Genomic DNA, 25,870 nt, shown 5'->3' with positions numbered 1-25,870 from the left:
TTGAATTTATTTAAGCTGTCAACTTCTACAACAGATGGAAGTTTGTTCCAGCAATCAACCACCCGCTGGCTAAAGGCAAATTTCCGCACATCTATTCTACAACTGTCTTTCCTCAATTTGAATTTATGTCCCCTCAGGCAATTAATCTCGGCAAGAGGAAGAGTTCCATCGGCATTGAGCTTGCCCAAACCATTCAAATCCTTATACACCTCAATCATATCACCTCATAGGTGCCTAGTCTCCAGACAGTGTAATCTGCAAAATTTAAGCCTTTCTTCGTAAGAGCAACCCTTTGTTCCACTCACTAACCTTGTTGTCCTTCTCTTTACTCGTTCCAGCAGCTCTACATCCTTCCTAAACCGAGGCCTCCAGACCTGTATACAGTACTCAAGGTGTGGCTGACCATTGTCTTATACTAGGGGATAATCACTTCCTTATCTCTGCTAGTGTAGTACCACACAGTTGGTGTCTCTGTAGCCAGGTGGGCAGGAGCAACAGTGCATAGCACACGCTTCTTGATTAGACGGGTTCGAGCACGTGACAACCAAATACAGATAATGCGTAAAGGTCAAGGAATGACCACTGCATATCCCCGGAGCAATATGGCCTTAGTTGCTAATGCTCCTAAAAACCACATAACAAACAAACAACAACCACACAGTTGATACGTTACTCTAGGGTTATTGCTACCCATATGCAGTACTTTACATTTGTTAATGTTAAACTTCAGATGCCACCTCTCAGCCCATCTGTTCAATTTTTCTAGATCCTGTTGCAGTAGCATACTGTCATTACTGTCATTAACAACCCTGCAAACTTTCGTATTGTCTGCAAACTTAGACATTAAGCTTGATATACCTTCATCAATATCATTAATAAATACAGAAAACAACACTGAACCTTGGGGGACTCCATAAGATTAGTCCATGAAGAGCAGTGTCCAGTGATTACCATTCTCTGTCTTCTCCCACTCAACCATCCCTTTATCCATAGCAGCAACTTGCCCTTAATGTCACATTTCTCCAATTTGTACAGCAGCCTTCCATGTGCAATACCAAAAACCCTTCCTAAGATCCTCGTATATGATATCAAAATTATTCTTTGCTTCCAGTTCCTTTGTGACCACGTCATAGTATCCAATCAGATTGATCAGACAAGGCGTCCCCTTAACAAACCTATGCTGCATAGGTTTGTTTGCTGCATAGAGTTTGAGAACGAGAATAGCCTGTGCGGACGTACATTTTTGCCGCTCCTGGAACAGAAGTTTTTTCTGATTTATTTTCTGTTTTATTAGCTTAAATTGGCATATTAACTTATTTTCTAGAGTAGCTTAATATTCCTATTTATGATACTTAAAGTAGCTTAGATAGAGATTTTGTAGGTATTACTTAGTATCGGAAAGGGTATCAAATCCACGTGTTTACTGTTCGTAATTGCCGCCATTGTTACGCGATACAAAATATCTTGAAATAGATAGCATAAGCTTAATATAGTATAGTATAGTACATAATATTGTCAATTAATCAGATAATTAATCTTGTTGAACTTCATTGTCAATTAAATTGTACTTTTAACTATACATATAACGACTTGGGTTACGTAACATAAATAAATAATTAATACTTAACTTGATACGGAAGTTATATAAAGGGATTTCGTAGATAACACTCAATACTGAAACATAAATATAGTGTTATAACTGTGTTGGGATCTAAGTTTAGGGTTTTAATTTTGTACTGAAATTGAAATTTTATTGAAATTAAATCGAAATCATGACTCAGACCAGAGCAGCAAAGCAAAAGGCTCAAGCTAATGGGAGTGCTGTGGCTCAGGGGAGAACTGAGGGGGGCAATTGCCCTCTGAATCACAGCCTATTAAAATGCACTACTTGCTTGATGTTTGTGGAGCAGTCCGGTACGGGACATGATACTGCCATGGGGGGTGTGCACGCGCGATGTAAGGAAATCAGGCGACAACTCAGCGTTGTTATGGGCCTATATGAGAGCTTGAAGGACAGGGTGGATGCCCTCGAAGGATTAAAAGTGAGAGGGCCCATCAAGCTCTCAGCTGCCCACACCAATGCCAGAGCTTGCACTTGGTCATCACGCGACACAACGGCAGCCCCAAGGCAGAATGCGCTGGTCCCAAAGGAACTAGTAGTTGTTGGTGACTCTATTGTCAGGGAAACGGGAAACATGCTTTGTAAAAAGGATAGGTGGAACAGGACCAGGGTATGTCTGCCAGGGGCAAAGGTTGATGACGTTGTAGAGCGGATATCATCTTTTAAGGGCACAAAAGGTGATATAGTTGTACACGTTGGCACTAATGATATTAAGAGTAGGAGACCGGCGGAATTACTTAACAAGTACAGGTCACTGTTGAAAAAAAGCCATGAATTAGGGTTGAATTTGAAAGTGTCTGCAATTGTGCCCAGACACGATAGGAGGGAGTATATGATGAGAGCCCTGTCGATCAATTCGGCCCTGGAAAGATTGTGCAAGTCTCAAGGGGTAGAATTTTTTTCAGCCTGGTCTGTACTTGTTAACAGGAGAGACTCCTTCTACAGGGATGGGATAGGATACACTTAAATAGAAAAGGTGCAAGAATGTTTGCTGATGCTATCGAGGCAGTGTTAGGTGGGTCGGAAATGAGATTGGGGGGATACAAGGACTAATAGATTAACAGTAGCCACTGGCAGAGGTGAAAGTGATTCTTGCACTGCTTCTATTGGAATGAGCTACAGCCTGGAAAATAAGATGCAGGATATTTCAGAGACTGCTGGGAATCATTGGGGTACAAGTAAACACATGGGTTGTGTTAGGGTAGCTAAGAAAAAGAACAGGTGCATGTATACTTGCGTGAACACCAATGCTGGAGTTTAGTAAATAAATTTGATGAATTTGAGGTATTGCTCAAAACATCAAAGGCAGATATTGTGGGGATTTCAGAGATGTGGTGTCACATGGATATAAGGAATGCAGAACTGGAATTTGGGGAGTACAATGTCTACAGAAAGGATAGACAGGACAGGAAGGGAGGAGGAGTTATGCTATTAGTTAAGAAATACATAAAATCCAAGGAAGTGAAGCCAGTCGACATTGCTGGACAGTGCAGTGTCGAGTCAGTTTGGTGTGACATAAGCATTGGGAGATCAAAATTGAGAGTAGAAGTGTGCTATAGGTCTAATGACTTTGTGGAGTATAATAAGATACGGTACAGGGAAATAGTGGGCCAGTAAATCAGAGAGTCTTATAATGGGGGATTTTAATTTCCCAGATATTGACTGGAATTTGGAGGCTGGTCACTCACACACTAGCAAGGCTTTTGTGGATTTATTGGATGATTGTTTTCTACATCGGCATGTTCGAGAGGCAACTAGAGGGAGTAATACCCTTGATTTGATTATCAGTAGTGATTCTTCATGCATTAAGAATCTGCAGGTAAATGAACCACTAGGTGGCAGTGATCACAGTGTGCTCAAGTGGGATTTACTCAGAGGTAACTACCATTAGAGGTAAGGAGAAGGGTTATTGCTTTCGTAAAGGCGACTACAATGGACTGAGACAGTATTTAAATTCTATACAGTGGGACCAACTGATGATGTTACCAATAGTAAATTCAAAATGTGACGCATTCAAAGAACTTATCTTGGAAGCTACTAGGCTTGACATACCAACTAAGAAATATTGTTCAAGGTTTAGGCCTAAGTGGATGTCAGATGAACTAATGAGACATATGGCAGAGAAGAAAAATGCATGGGATACATACAAATTAACACGTGACACAGAAGCCTATGATAGATACAAGTTGATCTGTAACCAAGTTACAAAGGAGGTTAGGCAGCCGAAGGCAGATTAAGAGAAATATTTGGCAAGGGATGGAAAGAAAAACAGCAAAGAGTTCTTTACTTGTGCAAACTCTAGAAGGAAGGGGATGAATCAGATTGGTCCACTTGATATCAATGGGTCAACTGTTGGTGATCCTGCTCAGGTAGCTAACAAACTAAATGAATATTTTGCATCGACATTCACACATGAGGAGTTATTCAGCGAGGGGAATGCCAGAGGTGTATTCAACTCTGGCAGTAAGCCAGAGAATCTTGTAATAACTGAGAGTAAAGTGGAGGAGAAATTGTTGAAGATAAATACAAGAAAGGCACCTGGGGTGGATGGGATCTATCCAGTTATATTAAAGGAGGAAGCAAAGGAAGTAAGCAATCCGTTAACCATAATTATGAGAGCTTCCTTGGACTCAGGGGAAGTACCCATGGACTGGAGATGTGCAAATGTGACCCCAATTCACAAAGGAGGATCAAAGGGCGACACAAGTAATTATAGACCTGTTTGTTTAACTTCTGTTCCCGGAAAATTAATGGAGGCACTGGTTAAAGAAGCACTGCAGAATCATCTAGACAAGACTTCAGTTATAGCCCAGACACAGCATGGTTCTGTTAAGGGGAAGTCTTGCCTGACCAATTTGATTGGATACTATGATGCAGTCACAAAAGAACTGGATACAGGGAATAACTTTGATATTATATACTTGGATCTTAGAAAGGCTTTTGATACTGTTGCACATGGAAGACTGCTGCACAAATTGGAGCAGTGTGGCATTGGAGGCAAATTGCTGCTATGGATAAAGGGGTGGTTGAGGGGGAGAAGACAGAGAGTGGTAATCAATGGACACTGCTCATCGTGGACTAATGTTATTAGTGGAGTCTCTCAGGGTTCAGTATTGGGTCCATTATTGTTTTCTGTATATATAAATGATATTGATGATGGTATATCAAGCTTAATGTCCAAGTTTGCAGACAATACGAAGGTTGGCAGGGTTGTCAAGGACACTACTGACACTATGCTACTGCAACAGGATCTGGAAAGGTTGAGCAGATGGGCTGAGAGGTGGCAAATGAAGTTTAACATTGACAAATGTAAAGTACTACATATGGGAAACAGCAACCCCAGAGCAACTACTGACAGTGGTAGAGAATGAAAGGGACCTGGGGGTGGTTGTGCAGGCAGATATGAAGTTTTCTGAGCAGTGCAGATGGGCTGCAAGAGTAGCTCATGGTGTATTGTCGATGATATATAATAATTTTTCTAGCAGAGATAAGGAGGTGATTATTCCCTTGTATAAGGCAATGGTCAGGCCACACCTAGAGTACTGTATACAGGTCTGGAGGCCTCATTTCAAGAAGGATGTAGAGATGCTGGAACGAGTACAGAGAAGGGCAACAAGATTACTGAATGGAACAGAGGGGTGCTCTTACGAAGAAAAGCTTAAGATTTGCAAATTACGGTGTCTGGAGACTGGGCACCAGCGAGGTGATCTGATAGAGGTGTATAAAGCCTTGAATGGTTTGAGCATGCTCAATGCGGATGGGATTCTTCCTCTTGCTCAGAATAATCACCTGAGAGGGCATAAATTCAAATTGAGGAAAGACAGATGTAGGATAGATGTGAGGAAATTTGCCTTTAGCCAGCGGGTGGTTGGTTGGTGGAACAGACTTCCATCCCTTGTCATGGAAGTTGATAGCCTAAATAAATTTAAGGCTCAGCTGGACAGGTATTTCGAACGAACAGAGGGGTGAAGTGGAAGTGGTTATTTTTTATTTATTTATTTATTTATTATTTATTTTTTTTTGGCTGATGCTGCATAAGCTTGCTTTCTTGCATCAAATGCCTCTGCTAATGCTAATGCATCCAAACTATAACTGAAGTCTTGTCTGGATGATCCTGCAGTGCTTCTTTAACCGGTGCCTCCATTAATTTCCCCAGAACAGAAGTTCAACTATAACAGGTCTGTTATTACTTGTGTCACCCTTTGATCCTCCTTTGTGAATTGGGGTCACATTTGCACATCTCCAGTCAATGGGTACCTCCCCTGAGTTCAAGGAAGCTCTCGTAATTATGGCTAAGGGTTTGTTTACTTCCTTTGCCACCTTCTTTAATATAACTAGATAGATCCTATCCACCCCAGGTGCCTTTCTTATGTTTATATTCAACAATTTCTGTTCCACTTTGCTCTCAGTTATTACAAAATCATTTAGCTCACTTCCAGAGTTTGATAAACGTCTGGCATTCCCTTCCCTGAATGACTCCTCATGTGTAAATGTTGATGCAAAATACTCATTCAGTTTGTTAGCTACTTGAGCAGACCATCAACACTTGAACTATTGATATCATTGGACCAATCTGATTCAACCTCTTCCTTCTAGAATTAACATAAATAAAGAACTCTTTGCTGTTTTTCTTTACATCCTTTGCCAAAGATTTCTCATAATCTGCCTTTGCCTGCCTAACCTCCTTTGTGACTTGCTTATATCTACCATAGGCTTCTGTGTCACCTGTTAATTTATAAGTCGTATCCCATACATTTTTCTTCTTTGCCACATGTCTCATTAGTTCATCTGACATTCATTTAGACCTAAATCTTGAACAGTATTTCTTAGTTGGGATGAAAGCCTAGTAGCTTCTAAGATCAATTCTTTGAATGCTTCCCTAGAATTTGCTGTTGGTAACATCATCAGTTGGTCCCACTGTATAGAATTTAAAAACTGTCTCAGACCACAGTATCATCTTTGCAAAAGCAAAAACCCTTCCCTTTACCCCTAATGGTAGTTACCTCTTTCAGTAAATCCCACATCAGCACAATGTGATCACTGCCACTTAGTGGTTCCTCTATCTGCAGATTTTTAATGCATGAAGAATCACTACTGATAATCAGATCAAGAGTATTGTATAGAATATTGTATATACTCCCTCTGGTTGCCTCCCAAACATGCTGCTGAAGAAAACAGTCATCCAATAAATCCACAAAAGCCTTGCTAGTATGTGAGTGACCAACCCACAAGTTCAGTCAATATCTGGGATATTAAAATCCTCCATTATAAGATAATCTGATTTACTGTCCCACTTTATTTCTCTATGCAGTTGTTCATTATACTCATTAGAGTCATTAGGCCTATAACACACCCCTACTCTCAATTTTGCTTTCCCAGTGCTTATATCACACCAAACTGACTCAACACTGCACTGTCCACCCATGTTAACTGGCTGCAGTTCCTAAGATTTTGTGTGTTTCTTAACTAATAGCATAACCCTTCCTATCTTGTCTATCATTTCTGTACAAATTATGCTCCCCAAATTCCAATTCTGCAATATATATATCTGTGTGACACCATGTCTCTGATATCCCAAAAATATCTTCCTTTGATGTTTTGACCAACACCTCAAAGTCATCAAATTTATTTACTAAACTCCTAGCATTAAACTTGATCTTTGATTGAGACATTCTTGCTTTCTTTAAATGGGGAGAAAATGGAGTTTGCCACCATGTTTTGACTTGATTTGTGTATCAAACTGAAAGACCCAGGATTCATCTTCTGTTAAATCACTGAATCCAAAAAGCAGTGTGTTTCACAATTCCCCCTCACCCAAATTTACAATGCAAACTTCCACATGTTTCTGCTTCTGATTGTCTGTCAGGGCATGCAGAACCATTTGTGCACATATCTTTTTTATGCCCAACTGCTCTGTCAAAATTGTTCTTACTATCTCTTTGTCATTGTGTTAGTGTTCTGCAATTAGTCGAATGCTCATCTGATGGTCTTGGTGCATGATCTCGAATTTTCTTTCAACATTCTTGTCTGTTGTTAAAGTTGGTGGTCTTCTTGTTGTCGTGGATATCTTCTTACCCTTCTCTGAACTATTTGTGCCATCCATACTTGGTTGACTCATGGTTTCATCACTGTATGCTTTCTGTAACATCTCCAACGTTTCTGCACCATTTTTAGTGAGTTTCACTAAAAATTTAATAACAATTCTTTGCTCTAAATTATGATAACTCATTTTTTCACTGAAATGTTAAAACACTGATAAAGAGGCACATTGAATCAAAATTTAACTGATTGCAACAAACAAAAACTGATCTGTACAGGAAAAAAATAAGCTACAGCATGATATGAATGCTGTTGACATGCACAATAGTAAGGCATTGGCAAGCAACAATTCTCATTTCAGTTTTAGTTCAATTAGTCAGCATCTTGTGTGCATTATTATGATAGATATATTACTATATTTTCAAAAATAATGTGATTAAGAATGATTTTCCTTAATGCATTTTAAATCAGGGGCAGAACTGTAAATTCTATAAAAGGTGGAGCCACCCCTCCAAAGAATTTAAGTCATCCCACTTGGTTTGAAAAATTCATCACTGACACCAGAAAGGCAATAAACCAGAGTAAACCTGGCACTGAAATCTCTGTCAGAATGAACTTTGCTACTGACTTCTGTCTAGATAATGAGTTTCAAACGCAACTGCTAAAAGTAAACTAGTGTTTATTCATTCTTGCAGTAAACATTCATGATTCATGCAGTTTTTCTTTCTTTGGAAACAAATGCCTTTTATTCATGACAGACCTTGGAAGTGATTCATTGAATTGAATTATTTTTTTCAAATACTTGGAAATATTCTTGTGATAGTGTTTAACAGTTTTTGTTAAAATGGTATTCATTGTAGTGGGATTTTTTTGTATTAGTAAACAAAACTCAGCAGTTTTATTGAAAATGGGCATCGCTAGTGCTACACAGTCCTAACAAAGCACTCATATATTACAATGCACACAGTGTCCAATGAAATATTAGCTGCTACTCTGACCAGTCCTTTCTAATGCTGAGAATCTGATTGCTTCAGGTCCTCGGTATTAGAAAGTGTTTTGCGGCATGTCACAAACTCCAACTTTGGTTATAACCTGTAGACCAGCAAGTTCAGATCAGGGCTTATAGGCCATTCCAAAGAATTGATGAAATCTACTTTATGTTTCAGTAGCTATACTTGTGATGCAGTGTTGAACTTTTCAAAAGTAGCTGAATCCTACTGAAAGGGTTCATTGGCCTCAGTGAAATATCTCTTTGTTAAGAGGCTTTATAATCTTCTGTAGAAGTTTTAACTCCTTGTTCAGAGAAATGTGTGTTATGTCTTCATAGCACACACACACTTCCACCAAACAGTTATGAATACAGGATAATGACCTTTCCCACAATCTCCTGATTTCTTTTAAAGCAGGAATTAACACTTGCAATGTTCTCCTGTAAAAAGCATACATCCCTCAATCTGATTTTATTAATCTTGTCATCGTTCTGTTTGAGATGTCCATTTCCCTGATGATCACATTTTGTTTGTAGAGAGGATTTCAATAAATTTGCGTTGCATTTCTAATAGTTCTTGATTACTTTTAGAGTTCTAGCTGTGTATAAGCTGATCATTGGTATCACTGAAATCTTTTAATAGCATGATAGGAAAATTTTCTGTTAAATCCTAATTAGTGAAGCAACTTAAATGTTGGGTGAAACTTACTCTTGTTTGTGCAGTGTTATAACAACTGCTCGGTTTTCTTTGTTGCCCCACTCCATGTTAACCTATACAAAAGGAGCAACCTAATTACTACTAATTATTTTGGAATTTATCACACCAAAAAATATAATATTAAATACTGCAATTAGAGGTTTAATTTTGTGCAGGTATTTCATTGTACAAATGTAATAGTATTGTGTAGTTGACTTGTGCTAGAGGGTTGACATTTCCGTGTGTTAGTGTGAATGCTGCACTTGTCGTGAGTACACCTTTCTCCAGCTTGATAGATATTGATAATTGTTTATTATTATTTATAATGATAATATGCCATTTTAACTTCATTTTTTAAACTTTTATGATTATATATTTTATTTGATATAAATCTATTATTTTTTTATAGAGTGTACAGTTATTTCTTGATTTATGATAGGAATGTTTTCAGGAAAATCATTTTGTGTGAATGAAAAAGGCATTAGAGTTATTTTAAAAAGAAATATTTATGATGTATATTAAAACATTGAAATGGAATTGCATAAAAACTACACTTATCTTTATAGATAAATAAATTAGTGTGTATTAATTAAATATTCTTCTGTACTAAATAATTTTATTTCACTGTCTCTTCTATATACTGAATACTGCATGTAATATAGTAATAATATTAACTGCGTGCCTGTATGTGGTACCTGCACCTTTTGTATCAATCTTGATTTTGTTTTGGACACAGATATTCACTAAACTATCATAGCACTATGTTATTTACCTTTAAATGGTGCCATTTTTCTATAATTATCTTTCGACTACTAGATGGTTGTACTTTCATCAGTTCAATAATATCAATGTGTATGTACTTTACTTATTGCATAAATGCATACATGAACATTTCTTTGACTAGCATTGGGGTGTTTGTCATTTTATTATTTGTAAAAATAGCAAAAAAAATAATGCTGGAGCTTTTCTTTCAAGAATAGTTATGATAATTATTTTTATATTATTTTGATTTTCTTAAAGAAAATTGGCAGATAACAGCGATTCAGAAATGGAAATTTCTTACTGAATAAGATTCCATATTAACACGTAGTAGTAGTGGCATGTGATGCAAGAAAGCAAGTGTATGAGCTTATGCAGCAACAGCCAAAAAAAAAAAAAAAATCACACCATTCCCTCCAAATGTCTGTCCAGTTCCTTCTTAAATTTATTTAACCTATCAACTTCCACAACAGATGGAAGTTTGTTCCAGCAATTAACCACCCGCTGGCTAAAGGCAAATTTCCACACATCTATTCTACATCTGTCTTTTCTTAATTTCAATTTATGCCCTCTTAGGTTCGTAATCTGAACAAGTGGAAGGATTCCATCAGAATTCAGCGTGCTCAACCCATTCAAGGCCTTATAAACCTCAATCAGATCACCGCGCAGGTGCCTAGTCTCCAGCCACTGCAATTTGCAGAACTTAAGCCTCTCTTGGTAAGAGGATCCCTTCATTCCCTCACCAATCTTGTTGCCCTTTTCTATACACGCTCAAGCAAATCGACATCCTTCCTAAAATGAGGCCGCCAGACCTGTACGCAGTACTCAAGGCTAACCATTGCCTTATACAGAGGGACAATCACCTCCTTTTCCCTGCTAGCAAAATTCCTATATATCATTGAAAAAACCCCATGACCTGCCCTGGCAGCCTGTCTGCATTGCTCGGAAAACTTCATATATGACTGCACAATTACTCCCAGGTCTTTTTCATTTTCTACCACCTTAAGTGTAGTACCACACAGTTACTTTTCTCTTGGGTTACTTCTACCCATGTGCAGTACTTTGCATTTGTCAAGGTTAAACTTCAGTTGCCACTTCTTAGCCCATCTGCCCAAATTATCTAGATCCTGTTGCAGTAGCACACTGCCATTACTGTCATTAACAACCCTGCCAACCTTTGTATCGACACTAAGCCTGATATACCTTCATCAATATCATTGATAAATATACAAAACAGTGGATCCAACACCAAACCCTGTGGGACTCCACTAATAACATTAGTCCATGAAGAGCAGCACCCATTGATTACCACCCTCTGTCTTCTCCCACTTAACCATCCTTTTATCCATTGTAGCAACTTACCCTTAATACCATCATTCTGCTCCAATTTGTACAATAGTCTTCCATGCACAGTGTCAAAAGCTTTCCTGAAATCCAAATATATGATATCAAAATTATTTTTTGCATCCAGTTCCTTTGTAACCATATCATAATAACCAATCAAATTTGTCAGACAAGACTTTCCCTTAACAAACCCATGCTGTGTCTGAATTATTGCTGCAGTCTTGTCTAGATGATCCTGCAACGCATCTTTAACCAGTGACTCCATTATTTTACCAGGAACAGACGTTAAACTAACTGGTCTGTTATTACTCGTGTCACCCTTCGACCCCCCCTTTGTGAATTGAGGATACATTTGAACATCTCCAGTCCGTGGGAACCTCCCGAGTCCAAGGATGCTCTCATAATTATGACATTTACAACTTATCAGGTATTACTAGTTCAGAAAGTGACGCTGGGAATGATTTTGGTGCAACTAGACAATTTTGTATTGTAAATCAACTATGAGAAATTTTATTTTGATTAGACTATAAACAGAATTCAAAGAGCTTGCCATATATTTTAAGTGGCAGCCATCTTGTTTAAATATGATGGATCAAAATAGAAGTAGGGTGCATCTTCTCCCCTCCTAGCAGTATTTAAATTTGATTTGAATCAGAAAATGGCTTCATTGTTTCAAAATAGTGGATAAAAATTACCTCCCACCCCCAGTCAGGGTGGGACACAATACATGAATCATGAGCCAACCAGATTTTGCAAAGTAGGCCAAAAAAATGAGTTTTTGGAGATTTTTTTTGATTACGTGGTTAATGCTTAATATCATTCATTCTGCTGAATTTGGAAATTAGATATGTGAGGCTTGAAGAAGCAAGAATTGATTTATTGTTCTCTACCTCCTTAAAGCTTCCTGTACCAAAGAATGTTTCAAGTTCAAGTCTTGATCTTTTATCCATGCAAGTGTGTTGTCAAGAGATTTAGTGCCCAGTCTTTTTGGTTTGTGTAGTGATAATTCAGTCATCTTCTGAAGATAACTTTTCAGTATCAAGCTCAGTTAAGTCTGCATTAGTTAATTATTCGAAACATGCTGCTACCTACTTTTGAATGTCCTGCAGGTCAACTTTTTTTTCTTATCTCATCTTATTTTGCCAGATTTCTATCTTAATAATGTTAATATCATCAGAGCCATGGAAATCATTCTCAGTTAAGTCTGCATTAGTTAATTATTCAAAACATGCTGCTACCTACTTTTGAATGTCCTGCAGGTCAACTTTTTTTTCTTATCTCATCTTATTTTGCCAGATTTCTATCTTAATAATGTTAATATCATCAGAGCCATGGAAATCATTCATATATTTCTTGTGTGTGTGTGTGTGTGTGTGTGTGTGTGTGTGTGTGTGTGTGTGTGTGTGTGTGTGTGTAATGCTTAGAAGTGGACTGATGATTTCATAATTAATTTTGAGAAAGGTATTAAACATGAAAAGCTTTATAACAAAAATTTGTGTGTGTGTGTAATGCTTAGAAGTGGACTGATGATTTCATAATTAATTTTGAGAAAGGTATTAAACATGAAAAGCTTTATAACAAAAATTTGTAAAACAGGTTTTCATCATTGAGGGATGGGAGTATGCCACATTAAATTGCAATAATTTTTTAATATCTGTATGTTTGAAAGTGTATTATGATTAGTCTTGTCTGGGGAATATATGCATGCAGAGTTGTTAATAGGCCTGTCAACATGAAGGTGCAGCAGAAGGATTTGATTATGCACAGTCAGAATTATTTAACTTGTTTCAGTAAACTTAAAACATTAAAAATTAAAAAAAAAAAAAAAAAAAACTATTTTTGTATCAGCTGTGCTTTCTTTTAAACTTTCTACTTTCTTTTCCATTTTATAATTAAGAACCTTGCTAATATTATTAAAACTGAGTTGTATATAATTCATCTATATGAATTATATGTGCTGAGTTATATGTGTAATAATAATAATAAGCTATTATTAAGAAGCACAGTTTAAAGTAACTGTAGTAACTACACAATGGCCAGATATGTTTAGATTAGTATTTGTTTCATTTCCAGTGGTTTACGAATGGGCTTTAACAGTTTAGGTGCCTATGCTTCAGTTAACCATTGTCACTTTCATGTCTATTATCTTCAACATCATTTGTATTTGGAAAGTGCAGTAAGTTTTGCATGTTTTGACTAGTTTTTATTACTTGTTTATTTAATGAGGAAAATATTTATTGGTGTTTATTCGAGATGTAAATCAACTGATATGAGCCCTAGTGTAAACAGAAAAGTATATCAGAAGTTCTGGTTGATATGTGAATATCCTTATATCATAGCATATCCATAAGTAGCACAGAAATCAATTTTGTGCCTTAAAAATTTTGTTACATTTTATGAATGTATGATTCAGAGGAGTCGTGGGGGTAGAGAGAATCTGATGGGCCCAGAATTTAAAAGATTATAGTGTGGACATCTTATATTGTTTATTTTCCCTTCCAAGATCTTAGTACACTAAGATCTAAAACATGAGAAAATATTAAATCCAAACATATTGGATTTCATATGTATCCAAATTAAATTTTGAATAAAATAAAAATAAGACAAAAGTAACCTGAATTGAAAGCCAAAAAGGAGTAAATGTTAATAATAGTAGACCATCATTAATACTTATGTCCAAATCTGGATAATTAGCTGTGTGGTCACAGGAATTCAAAATTTTAATTTGGATACATTTTCCTCCCATGCACATTTTTGACCTGAGGTCACTACTATCTACGTCCTTAATTAGTTAACTTTCTCCTACGTGGTTCTTTTGACTCATTTCCGTCATATTATTAGTTTCTTTCATATTAGGTAAGTTTGCTTCTATTTCCATGTTTCTTTAGCTTTAATTATCCATTTCGCTGTCTTATTTACACATTCTATCTGCTGCATTCTACATAACTTTTCTTTAATTTTCATTTGCTTTTGTCAGTAATTTGTACATCTACCACATGCTACTTAGTTACAACTTCCATGTGCTTCTTACCACTATTCCTGCCACTGGCTGCTTGCTAATCTGGGCTGTATCTTACATTAATAGTTCTTTGTTTTAATTTAGTCTCTCATCTATATATATATATTTTTTTCTTTTGATATATTTTGGTTTTGTTCCTCTGTTGTGCCAACCATATATTACATGCTGGCTTTCTATATTTCCTCCATTATACCCTTATTTTCACATATATTTTTACTTTGGATGTGTCTAAAAAAATTTTTTCCTTCTCTTTTCTTAATTCTATTTAATTTTACTTTACCATGGCACATACTTTGTTAGAAACAGAGGACACTGTTGTCACTTTGTTGTGTAATTCTGATGGTTGACACTTCAAGAGATGACAGAACTATATAATTACACATATTTATTTCTATATAGTGCTTTAAATTGTATTAATTTTTTTTAATAGCTATACTACCTACTCATCTTTTCTTTTCTCGGCAGCTATTATTTATCTATGCATTATGCAATTATGGTTGTTTCGTGCTTTCTATCAGTGGCCCTTTCCTATAAATTTTTTTCCCACTCTTTCTTCTCTTTCCTTTTCATATTATTTTTATAGTTACACGTACACACATACAAAGGGTACTAGGAAAGTTTTGCAATATGACGCAACAATGAATCACAGGAAGCTGCTTGTTGCTGCATGTTGAAACATGTTCATACGTGCATAGTAGCCGCCGCGCCAAGTCGATGGGCTCAGTTATTCATTAGTAGTGAGAGTGTAAAGTGCTTGCGATGGCATCGCGGTCACGAAATGAGATAAGGACAGTTTTGCGGTATAATTTCGTGCGTGGTTTAACCATAGACCAGCGCTTAGAAGAAATGACTCTTGCACTAGATGATGATTGTCCACATCGTACAATGATATTCAGGTGGTATAGAGAATTCCAAAGGGGAAATTTCACTCTGGAGGATTCTGAGAGGCCGGGAAGGCCACGAACATCAGTTACGGAGGAAAACGTTACTGCTGTGAGGAAAATGCTTGACGAAAACAGGCGAGTGACCTACCAACAGATAGAGGATACTTTGGGCCTAAATGCACCAGCAATTCGTTCGATTCTGCAAGATCATTTGCACGTGAAGAAACTTTGTTCTCTCTGGGTGCCGCATCAACTGACTGAAGAGCAGATGACACGACGTGTGACTTGGTGCCGGGAGATGTTAAAAAAGTTTGATAAGGGACAATCTCGGTATGTGAACAACATCGTGACAGGTGACGAGACTTGGCTGTACTATTACGATCTGCCGACCAAGGCTCGAAACAAAGTTTGGGTCTTTGATGATGACGACACACCCGTAATTGTCAGAAAATCCCGATCTGTAAAGAAGAAAATGATAGCTGTATTTTTCAAATCGAGTGGAATTGTGGAACGTGTCGTTTTGGACACGCAGAAGACAGTCACAGCTAAGTGGTATACTGAACAATGCTTGCCTAAAGTCATCGGATCTATGAAGAACCTGCGGCCAAAGTCAAGAATGGACACTTGGTACCTCCATCACGATAATGCTCCAGCTTACCGCGCCAAAGCCTGCACCGAATATTTGACCACGACAGGACTGAAACTTCTCGAGCACCCTCCCTACAGGCCAGACCTTGCTCCCTGCGACTTTGCACTGTTCCTGCATGTGAAAATGAAGCTAAAAGGGAGGCGGTTTTCCAGTGATGAGGACCTTCTACGGGCTTGGGACAACGAGTGTGCTTTACTCCCTAGTGAAACTTGGCAGAACTGGTTTAAAGATTGGTTTCGGAGGATGGAGAGGTGTATTGAATGTAGAGGAAATTACTTTGAAAAAATTAAATAAACAAAGCTGTATTGCAAAACTTTCCTAGTACCCTTTGTATATATGTCCATGTATATATATTTTTCATGTGTGGGCTCAGTGGAGTGCATTACAATTAATTTCAGAGAATGTCTCTATTTATGTATGAATTTTCTAAGACTTCAGATGGGTACTGCCATATCTAAATTGGTGCTAACAGATAATCGAAGAAAGAAACCGTTTATAATAGATAGTAGTTAGAAAATTTGAAAATCTGAAGAAAAACCTCATGAAACAACAGTTGTCTGATACAAAAGCTGAAATTGAATAAATTTAGCTGATCCGGAAGCCTCTAAGAGTTACCAATAGGTTCGGTCCGGTGTACTGACTAGCGGCCGGCCTGCGAACACCGTTTTAGAGCTGTACCCTCGAAATGTAAGGAATAATGGATCTCGCCACGATGTTCGTCATAACCTCAAAAGTCATAAATCATACTGCATGATGGAAGAGATAGGGAAGGGTTGACCGGAACTTAGCTCTAGAGACTAAACATGGGTTCCACCACTTCAAGCCTCCAATAAGCAAAGTGGTGGTATTGCACTGGTTGATGAGAGTCATCTACCACCTAGTACTGCCTGGTAACATAGAGGGGCGGCATTCCTCCATGTGGTGTTGGGTGCCACACCTCGACCCCTGCTTACATTGGTTCACACCTGGGTGGTCACCCACCATGTACTTGTGCATGGAGGTTATACCCAGGATTGCTAACAGTCCCGCCATCATGAAGGTGCGGGCAAAGGATTTGGCTGTCACGGACTGTCCGGACTTCGCCGAAATTGGGTCCATTTGACTTGAGTGTCACCCGAATATCAGTTCCATCAGCGTTTTAGACTCCCAGGTAGGAAGTACAGCTTGTCTGGCCTATCTGAGACAATGTCTGTGACAACCTCAAGGACCATTAAGTATTATAAAAATACTTTAAAAACAGTTTAAAATAATAAGGATTGATACGTTTTTAGTTATTGAAAAAAAAAAAAAAAAAATATATATACACACACAGTCAGTCCTCGTATAACACGTGTTTACACTACACGAATTCAATCATACACGATTTATAAATAGGGGAACGATATCTTATATATCACCAACCGAATTCGCTTATGCACGATTCGCCTTTGTGTTTACAAGAAATGGCAGTCGAACGCAGAATCACCCCAACCGAACGCAACACGATAGGAATGAAGAGAAGATTCTGAAAATGTATTTGTTTTTTATATCAGTGAAGGGGAAACACATTTCATCATAATAACGTAAAAACCAACACAATTCCAGCTATCAGTATAATCGCAAATGCAATTAGATCGAGTTTACTACCAGTTTATAACAGATTTCACTAGCAGAAACAACTGGAAATTGTTTTTATTGTTTTATGGTAGTAACCCCTAGAAATGTGCTTTAGTAAAATGTGAGGTGTTAATAGTGTATATCTGCCTTTACGGTGTTGTTTATTCAGTTGCTACACACGCGCAGCTTTGTTTATGTATATCAAGCGTGCCTCCTCGTTTTGTAATTGTTCGTTATTCCCTAAAAATGTATAAAATACTTAAAAGGTGTGAAAAGGAAGCGTCTTGGTGAAGACACTGCAGATTCAGAGAGAAAAAGAAAAACAATATCGATAAACAGAGGCAGACTGGGTCAAAAATTCTTACCCGGGAAAATTTATAGTGGCCTCATACTATGGTTTATGGCCAAAATCACAGCAGCCTCCGGCCCACCGGGGTTTCCCCGGTAAGGCTTGTGGCCAGTCCGCCTCTGTCGATAGAGAAAAAATATGAAATTGTGAAACGCTTTGAGCGAAATGAAAGACCATTTGATATTGCACGTGCTACAGACCTAAATGAGGCAACGCCGAGAATTACAAAGAATGCAGAGAAAATAAAATCTTTCATAGCAGGAACAACTCAAAGTGTAATTAAAATCCATTAGATTAAGAAACAAAGAATTGGAAGAGATGGAAAGCCTGTCATCTGTTTGGATAGAAAATCAAACAAAAAACAAGTTTGCTTACGATAGAAGTAAAAGCATTAGCAATATTTTTACGTAATAGTCGTAATAAAATGCGTAAGTATTTTATTACGATTATTTATTGTGTTTGGTAATGTTTTGGTTACAAATGTGTGTTCAATCTTGGGTGGTTGGCACCTAACCCCATTTTTCCCATAGGGCCTGTTGTTTATATTGCACGATTTTGCATTGCACAAGGGTTTCTAGGAACGCAACTATCGTGCTATACGAGGACTGACTGTATATATATATATATATACACACACCAAGGCAAATGGAACTCCACAATGCTAGCTGACTATTGCTGGACTGTGACAAGAGAAGGGGTACAAACGACAGGTGAAGTGTAAAATGTGAATCAAGTGCTTTTATGCATTTTGCTGATCAGTATATATTTGCTGATCAGTTTACATGCTACATTCCAAACAAGGTGGCAATAATTTTTAAGTCACTTCAAATCTGCTAGTTGGTAATGAAATCAGGATCTGTTGATATGGCACGTTCAGGTTATTTATCTCAGCAATCACCTGACTCTTCATCAAATTCTAAAACAATTTCAGCTGGTGACTCACAAACAGGAAGTCCTCCATAGGGTACTGGTCGAATAGCAGATGGTATATTTGAGTAGCTTAAGGTCCATTTTTTTCCCCTTAGAAATCCCTCTGCTGAAGAGGTGGTACTATACAAAAATAACAGTCCGTTATATGATATGATGCAAGAAAGCAAGCTTATACAACATCGTCCAAAAAAAAAAAAAAAAAAACCTTCCCATTTCACCCATCCATTGCTCAAAAAGTTTATTCAGTTTTCCTTGCATTTATTCAACCTAACTTCCACAATGACTGATGGAAGTTTGTTCCAACAATCAACCACTTGCTGGCTAAAGGCAAATTTCTGCACATTTATTCTACAACTGTCTTTCCTCAATTTGAATTTTTGCACTCCTCAGGTGTGTAATCCGAGCAAGAGGAAGAATCCCATCGGCATTGAGCGTGCTCAAACCATTCAAAGCCTTATACACCTCAGTCAGATCACCGTGTAGGTGCCTAGTCTCCAGACACTGCAAATTGCAGTGTCTGGAGACTTTCTTGGTAAGAGCAACCCTTTGTTCTCTCTCACCAATCTCGTTGCCCTTCCCTGTGCAAGGCCAAATTTTCTCAAAAATCAAGCAAAAACATGTTGATACAAAAACATACTATACATGAAGTGACATGTATAGTATCATCAGAACTAGAGCTAATAATCAATTTTAAGTGTCATATTTGTATTTAGCACATTAATAGTTGAAATTGACTAATTTGATTACCAAAACATTTTAGCTGTTGTCCAGTGTAATTTGTTTTCACAGTAGCTGATGCCTCCCTGCTCAAGTTGTTATAATGGTTCCCTCAAACTTTCTTTTGTGTTAGTTTTCTTCTTTTGACTGTATGTCAGCATTGCTTTGAGGCTTGTGCTTTGGATGTGGAGTTGTTGCTTCTTTCACAGCTACCTTTGCGGAATTCTGTGCTGTTGTTCTTCCCTGGATAAGTATTGATTCTTGCTGGTTAATTTAATTTTCTTTCATATTGTTTAGTTTGTCTGTTTAATATCAGCTGGGATGCAGGCAGAAGCAGTGTCTCGCAAGCATAAAACTTGGTGCAGTTGACAGCAAATTTGCATGTGGTTAAAAAAAGTTAATTTAATTTTGTAATCATTAGTTGATCAGATCACATAAAGTTTCATACTTTTAATTTATATATATTTTTTTTATTAGACCTTAAACTGGGAATATTATTACTGCTGATTTTTTAATAACGTATTGATTGCCACATTTATTTTTGATTAATAGTTGTATTTAATGTTATTGTTGATTTCTTTTTCTGTTGTCGGTTGGCATTCTGGATCGCTGTACCACATTGTTTTTCTCAACATTGCACTATGGATGTTCTAGTTGTAATAAATAACTATGTTTATGTTAGAGGGAGCAATGCTTGTAATGAATACAGGCAATGTTCCAATCAAAGAGTTGGTTGATTACAAGTCAGCTCTTAACAAAGACATGGTTATTACATAACATGTGTATCACATACACCAGTGGCATTTTCCCTTCAACATCTGAATCAGAATAGTGATGGGCATAGTTTTTGGCCACACCTCACAAGATCATCTTGGTGGAAATGAGTATTTGGACTTTATTATCTGTTTCAGAAGTGATTTTGGAAAGTGTTAAAACCTCGTGGTTGATGCACAGTAGTGCACCTGCACGCTTCACCCAACTGGTGCAGTGCTTCCTGACCATCCATTATGCAGGATGCTAGAGGCTGCTGATTAAATGGTCTGCTCAGTCACCATATCTGAATCCTGTTGACTTTTATCTGTGGGTTTATCCATTATGCAGGATGCTAGAGGCTGCTGATTAAATGGTGTGCTCAGTCACCATATCTGAATCCTTTTGACTTTTTTCTGTGGGTTTATGTCAGAGGTATGGTGTACACTACTGTAATAAACACTCTTCAGGAACTTTGTGTGTTCAGGATGTTGTTGCCGTTGGAAGTACATTTATCATGAATAATAATTGCATTAACACATAGTGCATGTTTTTTCTGAGATCTGTGCCATCCCTCTATGAACTAAATACAGGAAGCAGTACTAGGGATAATTAACAGGCATTTCATGTTTTATTTTAATAACATTGTTTTGTGAATTCACATACATTTTCGTGTGAGTGTGTGTTTTTACATTATTTACCTATTCCAGCATAATCATTACAGCCTTGCTTCCTGATATGACATCACAAAACTGTAGCATCCCATTGCTAAAGAACTCTAGTGTTTTCAAAAAAACTCTGAAAAATGTTTTCAGTTCCTTTGCTTGTCAGGAGTCTACATTAAATGTAGGAAACATAAAAATGAATGCAGTTGCAAGAATCCAAAAAAAATCCATGATCCCAAAGAATAAGAGGAAAATCTTAATCATTTATGCAGAGTTGGTAAGGATTTCGGACTAAAAATGAATATGGTTAAACAAAAGTAATGATGAACAAGTATGCCACAGAAAGGGATGTAATCATTGAGGGAGCAGAAATTGAAAAGTTGGATTCATATCACCTTGGACAACTCATTAGCTGTAATAATGATAAATGGCTGGAAGTCAAGAGAAGAATAAATTTAGGATGGATAGCATCCAGGAAATATAGTCACAACCTGAGGAGCAATATCCCAATTTATCTGAAACAGAACCCACCATGACTTAGGGAAGTGAATCATGGGCACTCACCTAAAGAATGGAAGAGAAGCTGAAAACTACACAGCAAAGAATGGAACAAATGATATTAGGAATTCAGACTGTTGGATAAGAAGAGAAACACATGGATTAGCAGCAAACTCAAGTAAAGGACACTCTTATCAAAACTAAAGAACTGAAATGAACTTGAACAGGATACAGCTTGAAGACATGATGACAGATGGACTAAGAAAATAACAGAATGGTACCAAGAGGAGCTAAAAGGAAACCTGGAAGGCAACAATGGAGATGGACAGATGAAATTGAAGAGTTCATGGGCAGTAAATGGATGACCATTGCACAAAACAGAAGGAACTGGAAAGTTGCTGGAGAGGCTTTCATCCTGCAGTGGATTGAAAATGGCTCATGATGATGATGATGATCCAAAAATATCTGGACTGCAGTTATTAAAAAAAAAAAATTTTTTTTTTTTTAATAAACAAATATCACTTATCCCGAAAAAGTCCTCCGAGGTTGGGAAAACTCGTGTCAATGAAATAAGCAACTCATACACCAACCTTAAGTTCAGTTATCACTGTAAACAAAATATTGATACAAAAATATAATAAATTATATTTACAATAAAATAAATGAAACTGATGTAATCTATTATAAAATGTGATAACTGTATTTAAAACATCGTTACTATAAAATAAAATATAATAAAATACTATAAAACATATGCTTAATTAAAAGCAGTAAAACCTGTAGCTTTCGGAAGCATCACCTTCCTTCCTCAACAGTATCAAAGCTTCTTGCAACATCTCCTTAAATAGCAGGCTCACGGTGCTTCCACACGTGGTTCAACCAGTGTATGGTCTGAACTGGAAGCGGGAATAGCTCGGGAGTGTGTCAAACGGAACCGCTCATCCGTACTCAGGACCACAGTTTCAAAGAGGGGATGCATACGCATGCCTCTGTCCCTATTAATGGTATTGTTATCGGATAAGCACATTTGCAAGCTCTCGAGCCATTTACGGTCCCAGAACCCATGCGCCCAGTCAACAAATATCACTTTCCAGCTGTTCCGTGATGTCCCTTCGCAAAATGCTATTAGCATAAACGGCTTGTGTTTTGAGAATAAGCATAATCCAGCTTATCACTGGACAAAATGGTGTGTATTCCATATATTCTGTCCATTACAATAATAAGATAACAATTAACCAATTTTTGGTCATTTGCCTTCATTCAAAAATTGATACCTTCCCAAGACTGTTGCATTTTCTACTCCTTGATCAATTACATTGAAGTAGGCGCACTGTTGTTCCACTGCACTAAAATCTTTGCATGCTTTCCCACCCTGAAAATTTAAATTAAAATAAAATTATAGCAAAACAATAGACATGTTATTTCCTTAATATACTTCAAACTTTCCAGCTTAACTTAAACTTTCCAAAATTTTATAACTAGATTTCTTATGTATAGCAGAGGTTTTAAAAAACTGTTGTGACATACAGTAGAACCTGAATAAGTTTTCCAAGGGACTGGAAGTTTAGAACTTCTTACGTTGGAAAACTTGTTAGAAGGGAAAATGACCTGAGGGTATAAAATATTAACTACACAAATAAAAATGAAAAGATATACATAAGTTAATGATGATTTTTAAGTACTATTTCAGAATTTATGAATATTTTACTCTGCCTATAGCAAAAATTTTTAAATTGAGGATTTCTAATTGCTTAACATTCTGTTTTAAACTCATTACGAAGTTGGAAGAATGAGTTCCTGTGGAGTTTCAACATACCTTAAGAGGTCACAATTACAATAAGACAGAGCAACAATCCACTAAGTAATTCAGAATTTTTCACAACCATCAGAACTTAACTTGTCTACGTATCCAATTATGGATATTGATGAAAATAATTGCAATATGTCACTTCCATTATATCAAAATGTTTATAATAAAAAGGTTTTATCGTTGAAAGCCTCAGAACGGAAAATTCACTAATCAAACAATTTAGTGCGTAGTGTCATTTTAGTTTGTAGTAAATCACCAATGGAAGTAGATGAAATGGCATCGTTTCCTTTTATATCTAATATTGTGAATGTCTTCACAATGAGTTGCACTGATATGGAACTACCTTGAATAAGCGACGCTCCAACAACGGATTCTCGAATAGGCAACACTTTGCCACCCCTGCGTTGTGGTATCCACCGAGAATGAGTAACATTAGTTTTCTTCATTGGCGAAACATTGCTTATTGGAGGTAGTGCAATATCAGGGCAACTCATTGTGAAGGCATTCACAATGTGAAATACATATATATCAAAAACGATGCCATTTCACTTATTTCAGCGGTTTACTGCGAACTAAAATGATGCTTGGCACTAACTTGTTCGATTACCAAATGTTTATATCATTTAATATTTTTTAATAATAAAAATAAATAATTTCTATATTTTGAGAACATTAAGTGGGAAAACGTCATTATAATAATATTCTTTATCCCAAACTTTTTACCTGGAAAACTTATGCAGGAAAATAATACATTATGAAAATTGTGGAAATTTACCTTTAGCCAGCGGGTGGTTAATTGCTGGAACAAACTTCCATCTGTCGTTTGGAAGTTGATAGGTTAAATAAATTTAAGGAGGAACTGGACAAACATTTAGAGGGGATGGCTGTGTAAAAAAAAATTTTTTTTTTTTTGGCTGATGCTGCATAAACTCACACGCTTGCTTTCTTGCATCACATGCCGCTATTACTACTGTTACAGCATATAGAGTTGGAATTGGGACTTAAGAAACCAAACCTAGTACAGGGGAAAACTTCCCATGCAGGAATTTCTTATCCGGGTTCTACTGTATTTAATTCAAATGAAGTTGGGCATATTTCAGTCCATTATGGAGCCAGATAGGACCAATGGCACTAGGTGAAATGTTATATCAATGAAGAGTAATTATGTTCTATGAGAAGAGTGGTTGCTAGAATGGAAACATTTTACTCTGTTTTTGTTTGATGAGTTTGCTGCACATAACTTAGGAACGGAGGGGTGGGGTTATTCCTCTGTTACTTGGTCTCAGAACACACACACCCCTTGAGGAAATTAAATGTGATACTAAGTTTTGGTGTTAATGCTGCCTAGATCTGAAACTACGTACCTATTGCTGAAAGAAAAAAAAGTGTGCATGTCCACAAAAACTATTTTTCTTAAGAAAGGATTCTTCCAACCCTTTAGTATGCATTGTGGTTTTTACAAGATATTCATTAAAAAACTTGTAAGACCCATATTAAAGTGGGTTGGTCCCTCCCTCCATGGCTATAGCATTGAGGCATATGAAATCAGCATATTCATAATGTTTCTGAAATTTGTTTGTCCTGTTTTTGGCTTTCTGATCAGTTATTAATATGAAAAAAAAAAAAAAAAATCTTCAACACCATTCAAGTACATTATGACAGAATATACTTTTTAAATTGTTATAATACTATTAAAAAGTTATAGGGCTATTAAATTTAAACTTTACACATTTAATTTTAGCCTGTAACGTGTATAGCTGGAGAGTGTTTTGAGATTGCTGACTTTCCCTCAAAAGGATTTGCATTTCAGTTGCTTGACAAAGATGTCTGCAATATTGTAAGGTAAGAAATATGACTTAACAATTAAAAAATTAACTAGTATGGTACCTTCATTACTGTTACTATAAATAAAATTAGTAAAAATCTTGAAATGAACTAATTATTTTTTTTTGTTAGTGGGAGGGGGTGGAGAGAACTGTAAAATTATAATTTAATATACTTTAGCATTAGCATTAGTAGAGGCATTTGATGCAAGAAAGCAAGCTTATGCAGCATCAGCCAAAAATAAAAAATAATCACTTCCACTTCACCCCTCTGTTCGTTCGAAATACCTGTCCAGCTGAGCCTTAAACTTATTTAGGCTATCAAATCACTTTATTTGATTATCACTTTGATTATGACCTCATACTTTCTTAAAAGAAGTCATTCTAGTAATAATTTCCCTCTGTAATATAGATGTTACATTGCAAAAAGAATAAACTGAATTTCATGCTTCAGTTATTGTCAAGCAACCATGTTTGATTTCAGTAATAATGGTAAAATTGTTACGAAGATTTTAAAATTTGTTAAAAAATAAGTTTTTGATTTTACTTTTTTAATAATCACACCTTTAAAATCAAACGTACAGGCAACTCTGTTCTCTGTCCTTTTGTTTCCTGAGAGCAGAGCATTGTGCAAAAATAATATTAAACAAGATCATTATAAAATGGTGCTTATGGTTAGATATTATTGCAGATTCATAATATTAATTCACCTATAAATGCTGTTGGGTGGCT

At 36.8% G+C, this 25,870-nt stretch overlaps 1 protein-coding gene across 1 annotated transcript in view; it reads left to right on the top strand.

The window, feature by feature from the left end:
- LOC150084769 (GDP-D-glucose phosphorylase 1) overlaps positions 1-25,870 on the top strand; it is a 118,532-nt gene that overhangs the window by 81,019 nt on the left and 11,643 nt on the right. The window contains exons 9-10 of the mRNA XM_090376351.1: positions 13,522-13,624; positions 25,057-25,157. Of these exons, the coding sequence (XP_090232477.1) occupies positions 13,522-13,624; positions 25,057-25,157 (204 nt within the window). The remainder of the gene's footprint in view (positions 1-13,521; positions 13,625-25,056; positions 25,158-25,870) is intronic.

Source organism: Mastigoproctus giganteus, chromosome 6 (genome assembly GCF_048544385.1).
Source record: "Mastigoproctus giganteus isolate SK-2022 chromosome 6, ASM4854438v1, whole genome shotgun sequence".
Taxonomy (NCBI): domain Eukaryota; kingdom Metazoa; phylum Arthropoda; class Arachnida; order Uropygi; family Thelyphonidae; genus Mastigoproctus; species Mastigoproctus giganteus.
This window is presented reverse-complemented; position numbering and strand designations above follow the sequence as displayed.